This window comes from Taudactylus pleione, unplaced genomic scaffold (genome assembly GCF_031769625.1).
Source record: "Taudactylus pleione unplaced genomic scaffold, aTauple2 ptg000201l, whole genome shotgun sequence".
Lineage (NCBI taxonomy): Eukaryota > Metazoa > Chordata > Amphibia > Anura > Myobatrachidae > Taudactylus > Taudactylus pleione.
In genome coordinates this window covers 9,439,918-9,457,276 of record NW_028284603.1, presented here as the reverse complement: position 1 = coordinate 9,457,276, position 17,359 = coordinate 9,439,918, and the positions used below count along the sequence as shown (strand labels likewise).

Below are 17,359 nucleotides of genomic sequence, written 5' to 3'. Positions count from 1 at the left end.
GCAAAAAAAAAACAGTGTAACAACATTACACCCCAAGAATCCTGTGTGGAATGTAATTTTCTGTTCCTTCTCTTGCAGCCAGAATGTTCAACTCGGAGTAGTTGGGGTTTATTTACTAAGAGCCTCCCTGGTGGGTTGAAAACTGCAGTGTAAAAGGACAATGCTTTTCATAGCAAAACACCCCATATTTTGCTATTCAAAAAAAAAAAAATGTTTTTTGTTTTCAAATTACGTAGCTTAGCAAATAAACCCCTTTGTGTCATTTGTACTATTATTCAGACTATTTGTAACGATCTTACTATTGTTAGGAATTACTACAACACTCAACAGTCAGTCCACTCCTTTCCGTGTTAATCTGGTGTTATGTAAATGCATATTAGTGTTTAAAGTCACTAAAAAAGACATGTAAACGGTATGTTTGCATGTCGCCATACCTACCTCCACTGGTTCTAACCACATGCTCTTTGTAAATGCCAGCAATGAACTTCTAGTGAGTTCTAAACACTATTAATAAATAAATGCATATGGAGCGTTCTTTTCACTGCAAGGCTTTTGTGTGTATGGCCTTAGTCATTAATTTGTTTAATGCTTCTTATACCACATATGAGACCAGTACATATGTATAATATGTGTAATGTCATCAGTGACTGCTTCAGCAAGAGCTGCTTTATTGGCATATGTTCTATTTAAGGGATTATGTGCTATATCCAATTAGCTACGAAAAGTTTACACTTGTGCAAACTTTTTGTCAGAAATACGTTTGGATTAATTCGGCAAATACACGTCATTTTTGGGATGAAAAAGTAAAATGTGTTGGAAAATGGGTTTGAAGTAGTGGGATTGGTACTTGGGGGGCATGTAACAGGTGTGTTTTTAAAATTTTTCAAAGATGCACTTTTATGACACAAAAACAAACTTACGTCCAATTTATGTACAGCATTTATTTTTCAAATAAAATATTGCTTTAAAAAAAAAAAAAAAAAAAAAATTCACTACTAGAGAAAAATGCATATGAAAGCTGTTTGACACAATTCGACAGCCCCGAACCCTTTGAGTATGTCTCCTAACAGACTTCTATAATGTTACCCTATCTTAATTGACCTTATTTTGGGGTACATGGAAAGGTCCCCATTTTCAGATGTACTTCGCTGTTAACACCATGGTATTTTTTCGGGGACGAATGCCATATTGCTTCTTTTATAATAGGATTGGGCGAAGAACGGCAGACGCGATAGTCGCAGAAGGTGACACATTCGGGCAAACAGTGCGCAAAGTTTTGGCATGCGAAAACTTACCGTTTTCACGTCTGATTGGATACGGCCCTAAAGGTCTAAATTCCCGTATAGACGAGGGTTGGCTAATTATTGCCAAACCACACAGTCTCCCCATTGGTCCAGCAGAATCGTTTCCCTGTTCTTAGTGTCTTGTATTCAACGATTGCAAGACTATGACATGATTATTCGGTGTTGAGGACTTGCGTGATAATGGATAATATTGAAATGTTAAAGTTTCCCACTCGTACTTCTTATTAAAATATGTTTTAACAAGTAGAGCACAATGTCACTTTGGGATTGGTTCAAAGTTCCATATAAGTCTGGGTTTTTTATTTTTGCACTGCGCATGCTCCCTAGCTGATACTACAAAACTTTGGGCAAGTCGTACACCTCTCCACCATTCCTGGTCTGTCCTGCTGAATGGGTGTCACTGGAGGCCACTTGGGCTAAGTGTTCTGTTTGCTTGTGGTGGTTGTGCAAGCGGAATTGCTGCCTATTAAGAGTTGAGTGTACGCAGAGGTCAGTAAATGTGCGCTGATTTCTATGACAGCAGGTTAAACAAGCAGAAGGTGCTATGCAGCCAGTCCTGAATACAGGTGGCTATTTGCATTTATTTAAGTGCGAGCAGCGGGGGACGGATCTGCACCTTGCATGCAGGTCTTAATCACCCCTTTCATACTGTTTTTTTTTTTTTTTTCTTTTAGTAGCAAACTACAGGTTTTGACATATTTTACATAATTAACCAAATTTAGTTTTCTGAAGAAAATATAAGTAAGCAATCTGTTTCATGACGAGAGATCCTTAGATTTTACTGACCAATTTGCAGAAAAGTATGCCACGGAATAACAAAAGGTATTTCCCCTTTAAATTCTTGATTGTGAGTAACAGGTTGCAGACATGTGGGAAGAGACGACATGAGAGTTTTGCCCCATCAGAATTCTGTATTCTGTTCTGGCCCAGGAATTCCAGCAGCAAAAACGACTTTTGGCTTATCCAGGTTATTTTAGATAATACCGTTCCTTGTTTGTCAGGACCGCAGCTATCTTCATGTGCAGTGGGTGGGGGTTTCCTGTCTGCTGGTGGCCTGACCCTCAGATGTTCCTATAAATGAATGTCTCAATGGATTAGAGAGATGCAGGTTATGATTCACGGTTCACGTTTCAGCCCTCTTTCCTTTTACGGCTATTTCGTACATTTATCCCATTAAAAACAACAACCTTTTCCTTTTAAAACTTAAACCATCCATCCCAAAGCCAGTTCCGCGGTTGGGTCTTTATCCCAGTCTTAAAAATGTTTTGGATCTGTCGGTGAGTTAATATAAAATTAGTATATAGTTATAAAGCCCTAGGATATTGCTAGAATGTCTATCGGCTTAACTTCCGGGTCCTGCTCTTGGTTTTTTATATCGCATGGAGTTTTGGTCACTCACTGTAAAACTGGGAATGAATGTCGGGAACTATGTAAGCATTTATATAATTGTACGGGATATAGTTGGGATCCCGGCGCCGGAATCCCGATAGGGGTGAGAATGCCGGCACCAGTAATCCTGCCATGTAAGTAATGAGGGGGAGGGTTAGGTTGCAGGAAAGGTGGGTTAGGGGTTAGTGTATTAGTACTTATGTTTGGGGCGTCGGGATTCTGATTGTTGGGATGCTGCTATCGGTATTCTGACCGCCGGGATCCCGTACCCGACCCAACTGTAGAACTCAATAAAGCTACCTATTTCTGACGATACCGGGCTATTTTCAGAGTTAATCTGTTACACACCGTTAGCCACGACATCAAAGCAGATTTTCGCATAATTTGTTGACGTTGCAGTTCTGTAGGAACGGTTTCCCCTTCATGATAGAGGCACCTTTATACAAAACTGCTCTTTTTTTTTTACTTTCAGACTGGCACCGATAGCTCTTCGAACTCCTCACAAAAAAGGGAGGTGCCAGTGAGGATGACCGCTGGCACCGATAGCTCTTCAAACTCCTCACAAAAGAGAGAGGCACCAGTGAGGACAATCTCATCACCCCTGATGGGCGGGCATTGTCGATACAGCACCCTGAGCCATATTGATCCCTATAGCTTGGAACACTATTCTCCAGAACAAGTAGGTATCTTTTTTTTTTTTTTTTTGTGCTACAGATGTGTTCTTAGGTCGTGCCAATCAGCTCTTTTCAACGCGCCAGGTCCCGAATACCGAGTGTGTCTCTCACTGAAAATGTGTGTTGTATTCCCATAAATAAAAGAGCTGGAAGCAACAAAATTACTTTACTAGATGGACTGATCAAGTTTATGTGTGACATTTGTTCTTCTCTGTGCAAATGAGTCTGAATCTGTATAAGAAGAGATACAATGCAGCTTCCGCGGCTTTTTCTCGCTCCAAGTTCCGTTGTACTTCAGCTGCGAATTTGTATGTTTAAAATGAATTCCTGTGCGGCTAAAGTTACCTGCTGGCGTCTCTAGTACACTGAGTGGTAAGCTGCGTCTGCGATGCGAATAAGATGCAAAATGTAAAGAAAAACACGGTACTGTACACTTTTTGGATCGGATCCGTCACGCTGGGCAAATTCGCACTGAATGGTGTATAGATGCTAGGGGCTCAATCCAAGTTGCTGCGAGTCCTCTTGCGCGAGTAAGTGTGGCTGTATGTCCAGGGATGAGATCAGGCCACGAGGTGGGTTAGTTGTGGGTGTTTCTACGCTGTTGCAATGCCAACTTGCCCCCTTCCTCGCTAAATTGAGCCCTAGGTGTATGAGGGCACACTTGTATTTTAAATTTAATTGCAGAGTACCCAGTTTCTACACACAGTTGACCTTCTATAGGCATAACTTCCGAAAGTTAGACACCGACATAATTTGTTATTTATTTCCTGGGATTTGATCTGCCTTAATCTTTATCAGTTAGTAACCTAAAGATGTCTACACACTTGCAATATATTGCTTGTCAATCAAATGAACAAATATTGACGAGTACATCAGAGGCCCGGCCAGTTGTGATGTCAGGCCAGACATATTGTGCAGCCATTTGATAAGTGTGAATAGTTTAAAAACCAACCACAGTTGGTGGATCGGTCTTCTCACCGATTCGTGTGTACCCAGCATTAAGGATCTGTACAACCCAAGTCTGCTCGGATAGTTAGTAAGACCCCTTATTCCTTTTTTTTTTTTTCTTTTTAACTTAAAAGCACACTTGTTTAGTACTTTCATATGTTTTATAATTATGTATGCTGTATTGGGTAAGATTTATTAAGGGAGGCCAGTTATACTCAATGTAGTGGCATCCATTCCAGTCCTCATGTTGTGATGGGTGTCCTTTCTTTTCAGAGAGTGCTTCATGGTTAATATGTTATTCCAATGTTATGTTAGCAGTTATACAAAAGTCATAATAGTCCTTTATTACTTTTTAGCTTCTGGCACTCGGGCAATGTATGTATCTGAGTAGTGTCTGCAACTCTCCCCGGTTTCCGTGTCTTTCTCCACTTCTGTGCATACAGATGTGTCCACATACATCTATCTCCATGCGCTACAAGTCGTGCCACACATAACACGGGAGCACCGTGTGCCTCTGTAGCCCCGAGCATATTTTTGTGCGACTTCTTGCCTTCAAATGCATCTTATTCACACAGTGTGTATAGCTAGCACAAGCAGCTTCTGCTGACCAAAATGATATGCAGCATGCCTATGTTTTCTGTGCGTCTGCGGGTGTATCTGCATTTGAAATGCCACGTTACAGTGTCAGCGTCTGTGACACTGTAACATAGCGTTTTGCATGCAGATACACCCGCAGACGCACAGAAAACATAGACTGCATATCATTTTAGTCAGCAGATTGTGCTAGCTATTCGCATCACTGTATGAATAAGACTCATTTGAAGGTAAAAAGACGCACGAAAACACACTCCGCGCTACCGAGTCACGCCACGGCATGGTGCGATTAGAAGGGCTGTTTAACACGCAAGGAGACTAGATGTATGGGGACTCATCTGTAGCATTGTGGTTCTATCCACTCTACACATCAGCAATACAATACAATACATATCACCTTATTTTGTCAATTGCTGAGCAAAATATAGGTTTTCCTCCTGTTTACTATTACTACACAATGTAATACCATAATTTGAGAGGGCAAGGTATGCATTTGAACTTTGCATCTATCCCTGTAATTAATTGACCAATTAATTCCAATTAATTAATGTTTGTCTTTCAGTCATTACCTAGACTGCCTCGACATGTCAGCTTTCCAGATGACGACGATGAAATTGTCCGCATTAACCCAAGGGAAAGAAACTGGCTCACCGGTTATGAGGATTACCGTCAGGCACCGATTTACCGTAAATACCCAGATACTGAGAATGCAGACTCCTATGTCCGGTTTGCCAAAAGTGAATCTTCAAAACATGATTACAACTACCCTTACGTAGACCACACAGACTTTGGCACGTGCAAGGACTTAAAGGGCCCAGTCATAAACACACAGCCTAGCCGATGCAAGCCCAGGAGGAAAGATGGGGAAAGATCCAGATGTGTCTATTGCAGGGACATGTTTAACCATGACGAGAATGGTCGGGGACAGTGTCAGGATGCCCCAGATTCAGTCCGTGCCTGCATCCGCCGGGTCAGCTGCATGGGATTTGCGGACTGTGTTCTTTACCACTGCATGTCCGACTCTGAAGGCGAATACACAGATGCTTGTTCTTGTGACACAAGCGATGAAAAGTTTTGCCTCCGGTGGATGCTGCTCGTACCTTTGTCAATCATTGCCCCTGGCATGTGCTGTTACCTCCCACTCCGGGCTTGCTATAACTGTGGTGTCATGTGCGGGTGCTGCGGTGGCAAGCACAAATCGGTGGGGTGACCACGCGCAAGTGCTGTTGTATGTTTCTTGTAACGGTTTGCTGGGAAGCGTTTGGCGTGAAACACTTCCAGACTTGGGTGGCACGTGCCCAAGCTCAAGTCAGCTGTACCAGGGCACAGCAATTTCAGTAAACTACTTTTCAGCTTGGAGAGATGTAATATGAAAAAGTAGCAAGACGGCATTTAAGCAAATGTAAGCTGTATGAGTGGGAGGTGGAGATGGTAAATCTGCCGAGTCGTTTTTTGCCAGTGTAATGTCACCTGTAAATAGTCTTGGCACTTCCAGAAATGTGGTATGCAAGCTCCATATTTAAAGGGGAGTCTGGTTATGGGACCTTGCAGGGCCTTGGAATGAAAAGGGTTATGTTGAATTAATGCGTATTTTAATCTGCAACCAGGTATTCTGTGCTTATAACATAGGGTAACAACAGCCCCATAATGCAGTATTGCTATTTCTCTATTATGCCAAAATCAATTTATTTATGCATATGTAGTATTTGATGTCCATTAGCATTTCTTTCTTTTTTTTTTCCTGGTTTTTATCTTTATACTGTCCGGAATAAGTATAGTTTGGTATTCCAGGCTTTCTTAATTTATATGGAAAGCATTAAGTATAGTCTGTACACTCCTAAGATACCTAAAAAAATTTGCACAGTACTTTTAATTATAGGAAATTTATAGTGGTTTGTTTCATGCTGCCATACTTTTACAATAAGGCACACTTTTTATTTTGAATTTTGCAGCTGTAGGCTCCTTATAATCATAGTAGCTACAGAGAGGTGTGTTCCCCCTACTGCATTTTGTTAAATCTTATTGCAAATGGTATGGAATGCCCAAATTCATTTATAAATGTTATTTGACCTTTATTTTAAATTTGTCCTGAAACGAGCATTACTTTTCATTTTGTTGTCCTTTTTTTATTTCATGTTTTTGTGAATCCCTTTTGTTTTTTGGTGGTTGTGTTTTTTTGTTTTTTTTTGTAGTTTTGTTTTGTTTTTTTTAAAGCAAAACACTAACATTTTGCTACAGTAGTACAGTGTTGGGCAGACACATTTTTAAATGGCAGTTGCATAAACAAAGGCTGTTGTAGATGGAACCTTTTTTATGCTGTGTTTGTGAAAAGTTACTCAACACTTTTCCGCAGACCTACCAGGCGGAATGTAGATATAATTATAGTACATATATAGCCAAAATACTTTGTTCTTATATTAAAGAGAACTTGGTACCATTCACAGTTCTCTATGTAAACATATACCTATATTTACAGCTTAGAAGACTTGAAACTGTAGTGACTATTTTCTACACAGTCGGAAGACATGTTCCTTTGTAAAGCTGTATTTTGTGATGAGTTCTAAAGAAAATGTCCTGCTTCCATCATAGATAGGCTTATTGTACTGTAAGACATTACCATACTCTCCTTATATTTATCGCCAGCATTCAGAGAGAGCAATTTGCTTTGCACTGGTCCCTGGTTGTAAAACAGTTCCTGGGTTATGGCTTCTATACTACCTTTCCAAGTTATAATGTGAGGCACATTCTAGTTTACCATATAGGCTGGCACTGAATAGCACATTATTATCATTTATAGGTGGTTTGGAGACTCGAAACCAAGAACTCCATTTAACTTCAGAGGAAGCAGCAAAGAGGCAGTGCCATGGAGTACAGTAAACTAGTCTGCCAACTGGGTAGTAATTGTGTAAAAACATAAGTATAGGACCCTTTTAGCTATGACTACAATATGGAGAAGTGAAATTGAAGTCCACACCAGTGCTAAGATGACCACACACACTGCAACCTTGTAGCTTGACCGAGTGTAAGCGACCGGATTGTTGTCCACTAGTGACCACATTGTTTCCAGTATCACAAGGGCCTGTTAGAGCACTCGTAATGTGCAGCACACAGGCCAAGTTTGGTCACTTGTCCACTACTGTTTCCAACATGACCAAAAATTAATCCAATCAATTTCAATAGAAAATATATCATACATTACAGTTCATGTATCTATATCAGGCCAATTGACGAACATCACAGCGTGTGTGGTCAGCAGGTTTATTTTTTTTTCTTTAACTCTTAATATTCCTTTTTATGCTAATTAATTAAACAAAACGTAAACTTGGACAAACTGAATTTATTTTTTTTCTGTGCTAACGCACTTCTACATTTTACAGTCATTATGTAAGATAGAACATATTTATTACAGAAAAGAAAATCCTAGAATGTCTATCCTAAGTGCCAGCAGAAACATTCTGAATGGAGCTGAATAAAACAATATTATACAAAGCAGTGTGGTTATGTAGCTGACAACTTGGGGTGGGGGGGTATTCACTTTATCTTTGCTGCCCCATGCATCACAAATTTATTCCATGTAGGTGTTGCTTTGCCATAATTACCGGTGATTTGCTTAGCCAAACATCACCGATAATTAAATACACCATAAAATCTAATTTTGTCTAATAGACATTCCCACCATTCACATTTATATCTATAAATTCTGCTACAAATCCAAGATGATTTAGCAGTAAGAGAAGCTTAATATCTGGTTTCTCCTGAATTAGTAAAGTCCACAAAATTGCTGTGCTACTTTACAGTAACCGTATCACTACCAGTACCTGGGAAGTCCCTTTGTTTTAGGCAAATTGCAATCTTGTAATACAGACTGACAGCTTGTTGCATGCATTGTCAACCTTACTAGCCCACAGTCACTCGCTGGTAGTTTATATGCAAGAGCAGTATATACATAAACATGTCTTGAATGAAAACCACAACTATTGGTACAACCTGTAGAGGTTTCATACTAGCCCCATGTTCAGTGGTCTATAAGGTAAAGCTCTAAGGTTCTTTGCAGTCTGTTTCTTGTTCAGAGATGAATGCTGCCCTCCCATACACGGGCAGATTCACTTGCTCAGACAAGGATGCAGGTTTGAGAACACACTTGTGCCAGATTGAAATAGTTATAGGAAGATTGGACTTGAACTGAAATAATCCATCCATTAATTGCTGTTAGCTGATGACTTGCGCGATCTGTCATTGTGTGCGGTTATCGGCCCAACACATTTTTCAGCCAGTACTGCTCGACATTTAATAAACATTAGATGTCGGCTTTAGCTGACTTTCATTTTGGGCCCATTCAAATAGCAATTTGTATGCGCAACAACTAAACCAGTCGTCTACATTCACTACATGTAATGGACATCTGTAGGCTGCAAAGAATTTAGATATGTTTAGATATAACTATTTTAGTTATTCCAAATATAATTTAGATTTATGGATTGTTTTCTTTTTAAACCTAAGACTGTACAGTATTTTGACACATTGTCCTGCTTCTCAAGTGTAAACACTAATGTTCCTTCATCCTGTATGGCATATTGTGCATCACACTGTACTAAGCAACATAGTTATCGCTCTGACAGCTGTACAACTGTTTCAGAAGACCTTCTCATTACTAAATAGGATGCGGTCAGGATGCCGGTGAACGGGATGCCGGACGTCAGTATACCGACGCCGCCGCCGCCATCCTGAAGACATCAAGATACCGACGTCGGCATCCCGATGAACAATATGAGAGATAGGGTTAGGACATGTATGAGAGGTTAGTTTTATAGACCTCCCGGGTGGGGTTAGGGTTAGGCACCACCCGGGGAGGGTTAGGGTTAGGCTGTCTGTAGGGGGGATTAATGTTAGACACCATCGGGGGGGGAGGTTAGGAGGGGAGAGGGAGAGGGTTAGGCTACTTACAGGCCCCTATCGGGATTCTGAACATCGGGATGCCACTGTCTGTCTTATCGTATGTATTCCTATCAAATGTCCATAGAGGCACACATATGTGAAGATGTCTTCAGTGCCACAAACCCAGTAGGTGAAAAGGTATAGAACAGAGCGGCAACCCGTGGGGTGGTCTAGCTATTGATGAACTACATGTCCCAGCATGTTCTGCCAGCCTGCTATAGAACTTGTAACTCAGCAACAGTTTATAGAGCCACATGTTCCACGAGCCTGGTATACATTATTTCATCGATACTGCTGTAATGAAACTGCACTTTTAGCATCAGGACTGTCCTTTGCAGCTTTGGGTACATATGGACAAAACATAATACTATAATTGTGCTGTGCTCATCAATGTCGCTCAGCTCTCTGCGAGGCCTGTAAATAATGGGGAATGTGGAAACAAAAGGACAGCTTACTTTTTGGGGGTGTTTTTTTGTTTAACAAGAAATATATTGCGAGAGTAGCCAAATAAGTTTTGTATCTTAAAAATAAAATATAATTATATATATATATATATATATATATCTTGAGATAGCTCTAGCTTACTAGCATAGTACAATCTGAATAATATGAGGCAATTGGGGACTGGCTTCCTAAAGTTGGCATTTCTGTTCCTGCCATAACTTCTCCTTGCAGTAAATCGCCAGCGGGTGCGTGCCTTTCCCCCTTCCTCTAATTGCACATTGACACTAGTCTTAAGTAAATTTTGTACGCCAAGTAGATTTGATTTGAATCATGATTTCCCATTAATAAAGTAACTGCATAGAGAACTTCCTTTTAACTCGTGTATTCCCGAAGTGGCTTTGTTTTGCTGTGTGTCGCAGGACCTTTAATATAAAATTGGATTCTTGTATGTGGATATGGTTATGCTGGTGCTTAAACATTCAACCTATATTTAGGCAGAATGTGTGTCTCCAGCTGTTCACCTACATCTTCCCGCATGTTATACCAGTGTGCTATCCACATGTTGCGCTTGCTTATACATTAACACTTTAGCTGAATGTTTTTATTTCTTCATCCTATGACTTGTGTCCTCATACACTGTGACTTCAGTCGTGCCAAATAGCCCCTCTCGGCGCGCAGGGTCCTGGGCAAATCGGCCGCGCCAGGCATCCTATTTGCGTTTTTATTCAAACAAATAAAACAACTGAAAGCAACAAAACTACTTAGCCAGACTGAGTTGCGGCATTTGTACATCTTTATGCAAATGAACCTCATCTGTATATGAAGTGCCACTATGCAGCGGCCGCGTCTTCTCATGCCAAGTTTCGTTGTAATCCATCTGCGACTTTCTATGTATTTAAAACGTATTCCATGTGCCGTGAAAGTCGCAGCTCCATCTGCGATGTCAATAAGACACATTTACAGAGAGTTGTCGCGCTTCACCTCGGTGTGGCTCAGCCATGATGGCCGACTCAAGCTATATGGCGTATTGAAGCTTAGTGTACGAGGACACATCCGTAGGTCACTGAGGAAATGCATTTGCTGTATTATGGTGTTTTAGGGTTGTAGAGTTCATTGGTCCCTCTCACGACTGTACCAAATACGGTGGTCTTTGGTAAAGGTATAGTGCACATAACCAGTGCATTTCCCGTTCTTGGTGCATGTCTCATGGGGAAGTGAGAACAGCAGTACAGAAACAACTTTCTTACAAATGCCAGAGGGTAAAACCTCCCTATAGTTAATCATGTGCATCCTGCTTACGCAAGATGTTTAAAACTAAAAACTAAGGGGTAGATTTCTCAACAGGAGAGGTGAGGAGTGTTACCCATAGCAACCAATCAGATTCTAGCAACCGTCATTCTAATCTATTCTACAAAATGATAGCTGGAATCTTATTGGTTCCTATGGGTAACACCTCCACTTTTCCTATTTTGTTTGGGAGTTTTTGCACACCCACCCCTTAGTGTTTCAACTAAAAATGATAGTATTCCGAACAGTCATACGTGTCATCTAAAAGTTCATCAAAAAGAAATAAATGAAAAGGAGAACACTAAATAGATTGGATTGTTTTGGATATTCATCAGCATTTGTAACCAGGATGTTCTCTCCAATATTCCCATAGTGTAAGAGACTCCGTTGGTCATTTGGCAGCGATAATTTCCACAAGGTAGGGCAACCTCTGGCACTACAATGATTGCCATGGTGACATCTGCCATGGAGCTCAGCTGGCCACTTAGGTTAATTAAAAAAAATAAAAAAAATAAAAAGTCATATTTTAACAATAAAACCTTTCCCTCCAAATAATAGAATGATGGAAATCAGGCGTCAAGGACAATCACATTTTGGGAGATACACCCCCTGTCGCCTCAATAGCTGTCATTTAATGCTGTAGACACTCATGTCCATAGCTACTGCGTTGGCCTTCCTATTGCTGCTCTCAACACACAGATTACAGCAGGAAATTGGACCTTTGGGTAGATACTTAGAGATGAGTATTTGCCGAATGAAAGTGATCCAGACATCAGACGCTTGGCATTCTGCTAGCTGGAGGGGGGGAGTTTTATTACAAATTTGTTACCATGACCAGAGTTTTAGCTTTCTTGCTGGCTTCAAGTTGACCAAATGCTTTGTGTTCCACAGGAGGAACATTAAAATCATTATATTCCTTTAAAATACTTTGTCCGGTCCTCACTCTACTCAGAAACATTTTTTATTTATTTCTATCTGTGGTAAGGGATTAACCAGTTTTGTTCTCGGTTAGTGTCTTGAAAATACGTGTTTATTTTTTTTAATGTTTTTTTTTCCTTTCTTGCAGCTATTGCTCACATTAACAAATGAAAGTGCCTAAACAGTATATTCATTATGTATTTGTATACTAAAAAGTAAAACCTGTTGTAGTAATTTTTTATAAGCATTTTTACTTCTGTGTAAAAAAAAAAAAAAAAAAAAACCTATACATACAAGTGTAATGATGTACATTTTTAGTTAACTTTTTTAATTGTTTCTAATATGTATGATCAACGTAGTTACTGCTTTACCATGTAAATACAAATACATAATATGAAATATGTTTGTCTTAAGTTACTTTTTATTGACAAATCTCAAATGTTTGGTGACTATTAAGTTTATGTACAAATGTATAGTAATTTTAGGTGCCTCTTCTATTGGCAACGTGTATTGAAGTTGCAATAAAGTGTAAGCACTCCAACTTAAAATATGTTCTCGTGATTTCCCATGCATGCTTATAACACCATTCAATACAGTGCAATATTTTTTTAAGTAGGAACATTGTATAGGTCTTTAAGCAGATTCATGTATAAGCAGACTGAGTCTTGCTGTCTGAAGAAGTTAATAAAGTTTACTCAAGCCAGCAGTGACCTCTATTTTGCAGATAAGCATTGGGCTCTTCACTACAGAAATTCACATTTCAGTGACCATAATCAAGGCTGCAATTCAAAAACACTTTGAATTCCATCTGAATGACCCAAATCAAGACTGATACAAAGACAATAATTTCCGACAGTTTGTACTCACTATAAACAAAATAAGACCTGAACATGCATCTATAAACTAAACCATTGGTATAAGATATATTAAATATTACATGGCTATATATATATATATATATATATATATATAGATAGATAGATATATATACATATACACATGTTCATCTTATACCTTCCTTTGGTTATTTATAACCATTACAAAATTATTGTCATCTGCATAATAATCCGCTAAGGTCTGTCTGCTTCCAATATGAAGGTGCAGTGGGAGCTGGGGGGGCGATGGCCTCGGAACAGCCCTGGATGGACAACCACTGTGTACCCAGAAGTATGTACAGTGGGACAGACTGAGGTGACCCTGCTATACATGGAACGATATACTAGTATAAAAGTTATTTAACCACTTAACTGGCTAATATTTTATTTAAAAACTGCTCCGAAATTTTATTTATGATTGAATTAAGTAAGGAACAGCTATTTAAAATGTATACAACACCATTTTATTAAAAAAATATACAGGATATTTTTGAAACTCAACATTAATATTGATTTTTAAAACACTGGTTGTCTACGTATCTGGATAATCAAATATTTACTTTTCACCCAATGACTGCTCCTCTCTGTAGGCATCTGCTATACACTGGGGGGCTGAAGGCTGCTTGATTTACATTCCTACGCATAGTTGGGGGTGCTGCTGGGCTGGCTGATCAGCAGGGAACGGCTGGCTGCACGGCAAGCACGGGGAGGATGCAGAGAGGCCGGGAGGTCCCTCGGAGATTGGTCGCTTCTGGAATATTTTCATCCAGCAGCTACTCAGTTGGGTGTTTTTGACTGATGGCATCAGATGCGACCACGTCTGGAAAAGACCAGTCAGGCAAAGGCATTGGGGAGAGCTAAAGCATGATAAAACCCAATGAATAGAATTAGAAAGGTTCCCTTCTAACTGAAGCATCTGCATTTCATGGGACAACTAATATTTCCCTTATTTTTGTCATATTATGATCGTCATTTTATATTAACTAGGTTAATTCTCTTACTTCGCTTTCTCCAAGTTCAAAATATAGGTAAGTATATTAAACATATAAAAATGAATACTCCTTTCATGAGAAAAAATGTCACGTTGTAAAAACCCTGTGACCCTTTTTTTTTTTCTTTAACTCTTGCTAACCACTCAAAGCCTTCCCCTGGTATATTTCTAATGTTCTGCTGGAGTTTAGTTAGTGAATTATATTGTAACACTCCTGGCTCACCATTGTACTCAAATCAATTTTAATAGCAACAAGTTTAGTGCTTCCTCTTTCTGTAAGGCTACCTTTTATCTTTGCCACTAATTCATTTATCCTAGTAAAGGAATCCTGGGTTTCATTGATCACACAGTCTAGAATTTGATTATTCCTACCTGTGGGTATAGTGCAGAAGTTCTCAAACTCGGTCGTTAGGACCCCACACAGTTCACTTTTTACAGGTCACCCTGCAGGTGCACAGGTGTACTCATTACTCAGACACATTTTAAAAGAGCCACAGGTGGAACTAATTATTTCACTTGTGTTTCTGTGAGGAGACCTGGAGAACATGCACTGTTTGGGGTCCTGAGGACCGGGTTTGAGAACCTGTGGTTGTATAGTGCATAGAAAAACTCATATGGGGGAGATGTATCAAAATATCTAAAAAGAACAAGTGGGGCAGGTTTCAATCAGATTCTACCTATCATTTTGAATGTACTAAATAAATGGTTTCCAAACTTTGTTCTCAAGGCACCCTAACAGTCCAAGTTTAAGAATATCCATACTTAAGCACAGGTGACTTAATTAGTACCTCAGTCAGTTTGATTATACCATCTGTGCACAAGCATGTACACCCTTAAAATCAGGACCGTTAGGGTGCCTTGAGGACTGAGTTTGAGAAACCCTGTACCAGATAAATGACTACAAGCTAATTAGCTGTTATGGGCAACTTCTCCATTTGTCTGATACATCTCCCCCGAAGACTTAAGCTATCCATTCCTGAAAACAAATCTATAAAATGTATAAATGGTAAAACTGCTAGATTTCTTAAATCAGGCAATGGAAAGAAGTCAATCTGTAAAGCTGGGCATCCACTATACAATTTCCTGTCAGATATCTGGCTGTTTGGAATGAAAACCTTGTAATGTATAGGAGCAAATGACAGTCGATCATATGGTTTTAAACACTGAAAAAAGGACAAAAAAAATGATCAAATTGGGTAAATTTGTGTTTTTAACCAATTTGTCTGAACAACCATTTTTGACTATTTTCCAGTGTTTGTGAGCAAATGGACGATTATCATTTGCTCCCATACATTACCAGGTTTTCATTCCAACCAGCCAGATTGGACAGATATCTGACAGTAAAGTGTATAGTGGATGCCCAGCTTTACACATTAGACACTAAATACCTGTGAGATTCCCTGCTGTTACTTTAGCTCTGTTGGTTGCTATCCTATATAGCTTGTTGTCAAAGTGTTGTGCTATGGAAGAAACCACAGGGCAACTATTCTGTCGTACCACATCAATCCTTTCTTCCTTACCTCTGTGAATGACCCAATGGGTACAAGTAGCTTGATCAGAGGTTCCCAAACGTGGTCCTCAGGACTCCCCAACAGTTCAGGTTTTAGAGATATTCATGGTTGAACACAGGTGGTTAAATCAGATTGACTGAGGTGCTAATTAAGTTTCGTGCTCGACCATGGATGTCTCGAAAACCTGATCTGTTGGGGAGCCTTGAGGACCGTGTTTGGGAACCTTTGTGCTAGATATTTTAAGCAGTGATTATGGACACATTGTTATGCCAGTTGCCCCTACCCAGATCCCATTCACCATTTGGGAGCAATCTCGCAGTATCCACTGTTTCTTGTTCTCTTTAGGAGCACATCTGCTGTTTAAAAGAAATGTTTCTGCAAAGTGAGGGGGCTTAAGTCATCATGTGACTAATGCAACAAGCAACACTGTATGGTGCCTGCTAGGTTGTCATCCTTGGCCGATTTGTCAGCTAGGGCATTACCTTTATGCCCGTTATTTACCTTTGGTGTTATAGAAGGGTGACTTGTATTTAAGTTCAACTATCTGTTTGGTAATTAGATTAGGCTCTTACATCTGAGCTACTGTTGTGCAATGTGAAATGGATTTGCTATTAGATGTGAGGATATTGGGGGGAATTCAGTTAGGTGCGAGGTTTAGCTCCAGTTTCATGCCCAGTGCTATTCAAATAATCAGCATTTGCTCCACATGGTAAACCATGGGTTAACCCATAGATTCTGTGCAAAGTGCTGGAATCTATGGGTTTCCTCATGCATTAAAGTGCAGAGTCTGCATTTAAATGCAGATTTATTTTCTCAACTCAAGAGGCTGCGAGAGAAAATCCAATTGGGCAACACATTCAATTAACTGCAGGGTACACCCTATGCCTAATTGAATTCCCCCCCATTGTCTAGTTCCATAAGGCCCCAAAGTCATGAACTACCACAAATGCATTTTGGAAATCTGTAGATCTATACATATTGACCTTCGGTTAGTATAGCAGACATACAATTATGAGGCTGTGTGCTGTCATCACAGAGAATTGATTGTACAAACTGTGACATCTGTATTAAGGTGGTGGCACAGGAATGTTATAATGGAATCGGTATGATATGCCGGCGGCTGAAATCCCCACAGTGGAAGGCTGCATGGTACAGAATGCCGACAGCAGTAGGTAAGTGCTCTAACCTACCCCTTCCCCCCCTAACCCTCCCTTAGGGGTGCCTAACCTTAACGCCTCCCCCCCTATTGCCTAACCTCCCACCCGGGGTTCCTAATGCTAACCCCCCTCCCCGCACCCTAACCCTCCCGGGGGGTGCCTAACCCTAACCCCCCCCCCAGTGGTGCCTAACCCTAATCTACCCCAGGTGTGGCTAAACCTCACCCCCCCCCTTACCTGGGGACAAAGCCGCTACTTGCCCGTCCGGACAATCGGGATTGCAACGCTTCGAGATGCCGTCGTCGGTATCCTGTTCACCTTCAGGATATCGG

General features: G+C 40.2%; 1 protein-coding gene across 1 annotated transcript in view; it reads left to right on the top strand.

Moving 5' to 3' along the window:
- The window catches only part of SPRED2 (sprouty related EVH1 domain containing 2), a 92,029-nt gene extending 78,914 nt beyond the window's left edge, over positions 1–13,115 (top strand). Inside the window, exons 5-6 of the mRNA XM_088477251.1 lie at positions 3,166–3,372; positions 5,472–13,115. Of these exons, the coding sequence (XP_088333377.1) occupies positions 3,166–3,372; positions 5,472–6,119 (855 nt within the window). The 3' untranslated portion in view covers positions 6,120–13,115. The remainder of the gene's footprint in view (positions 1–3,165; positions 3,373–5,471) is intronic.
- The last annotated feature ends 4,244 nt before the right edge of the window (positions 13,116–17,359 follow it).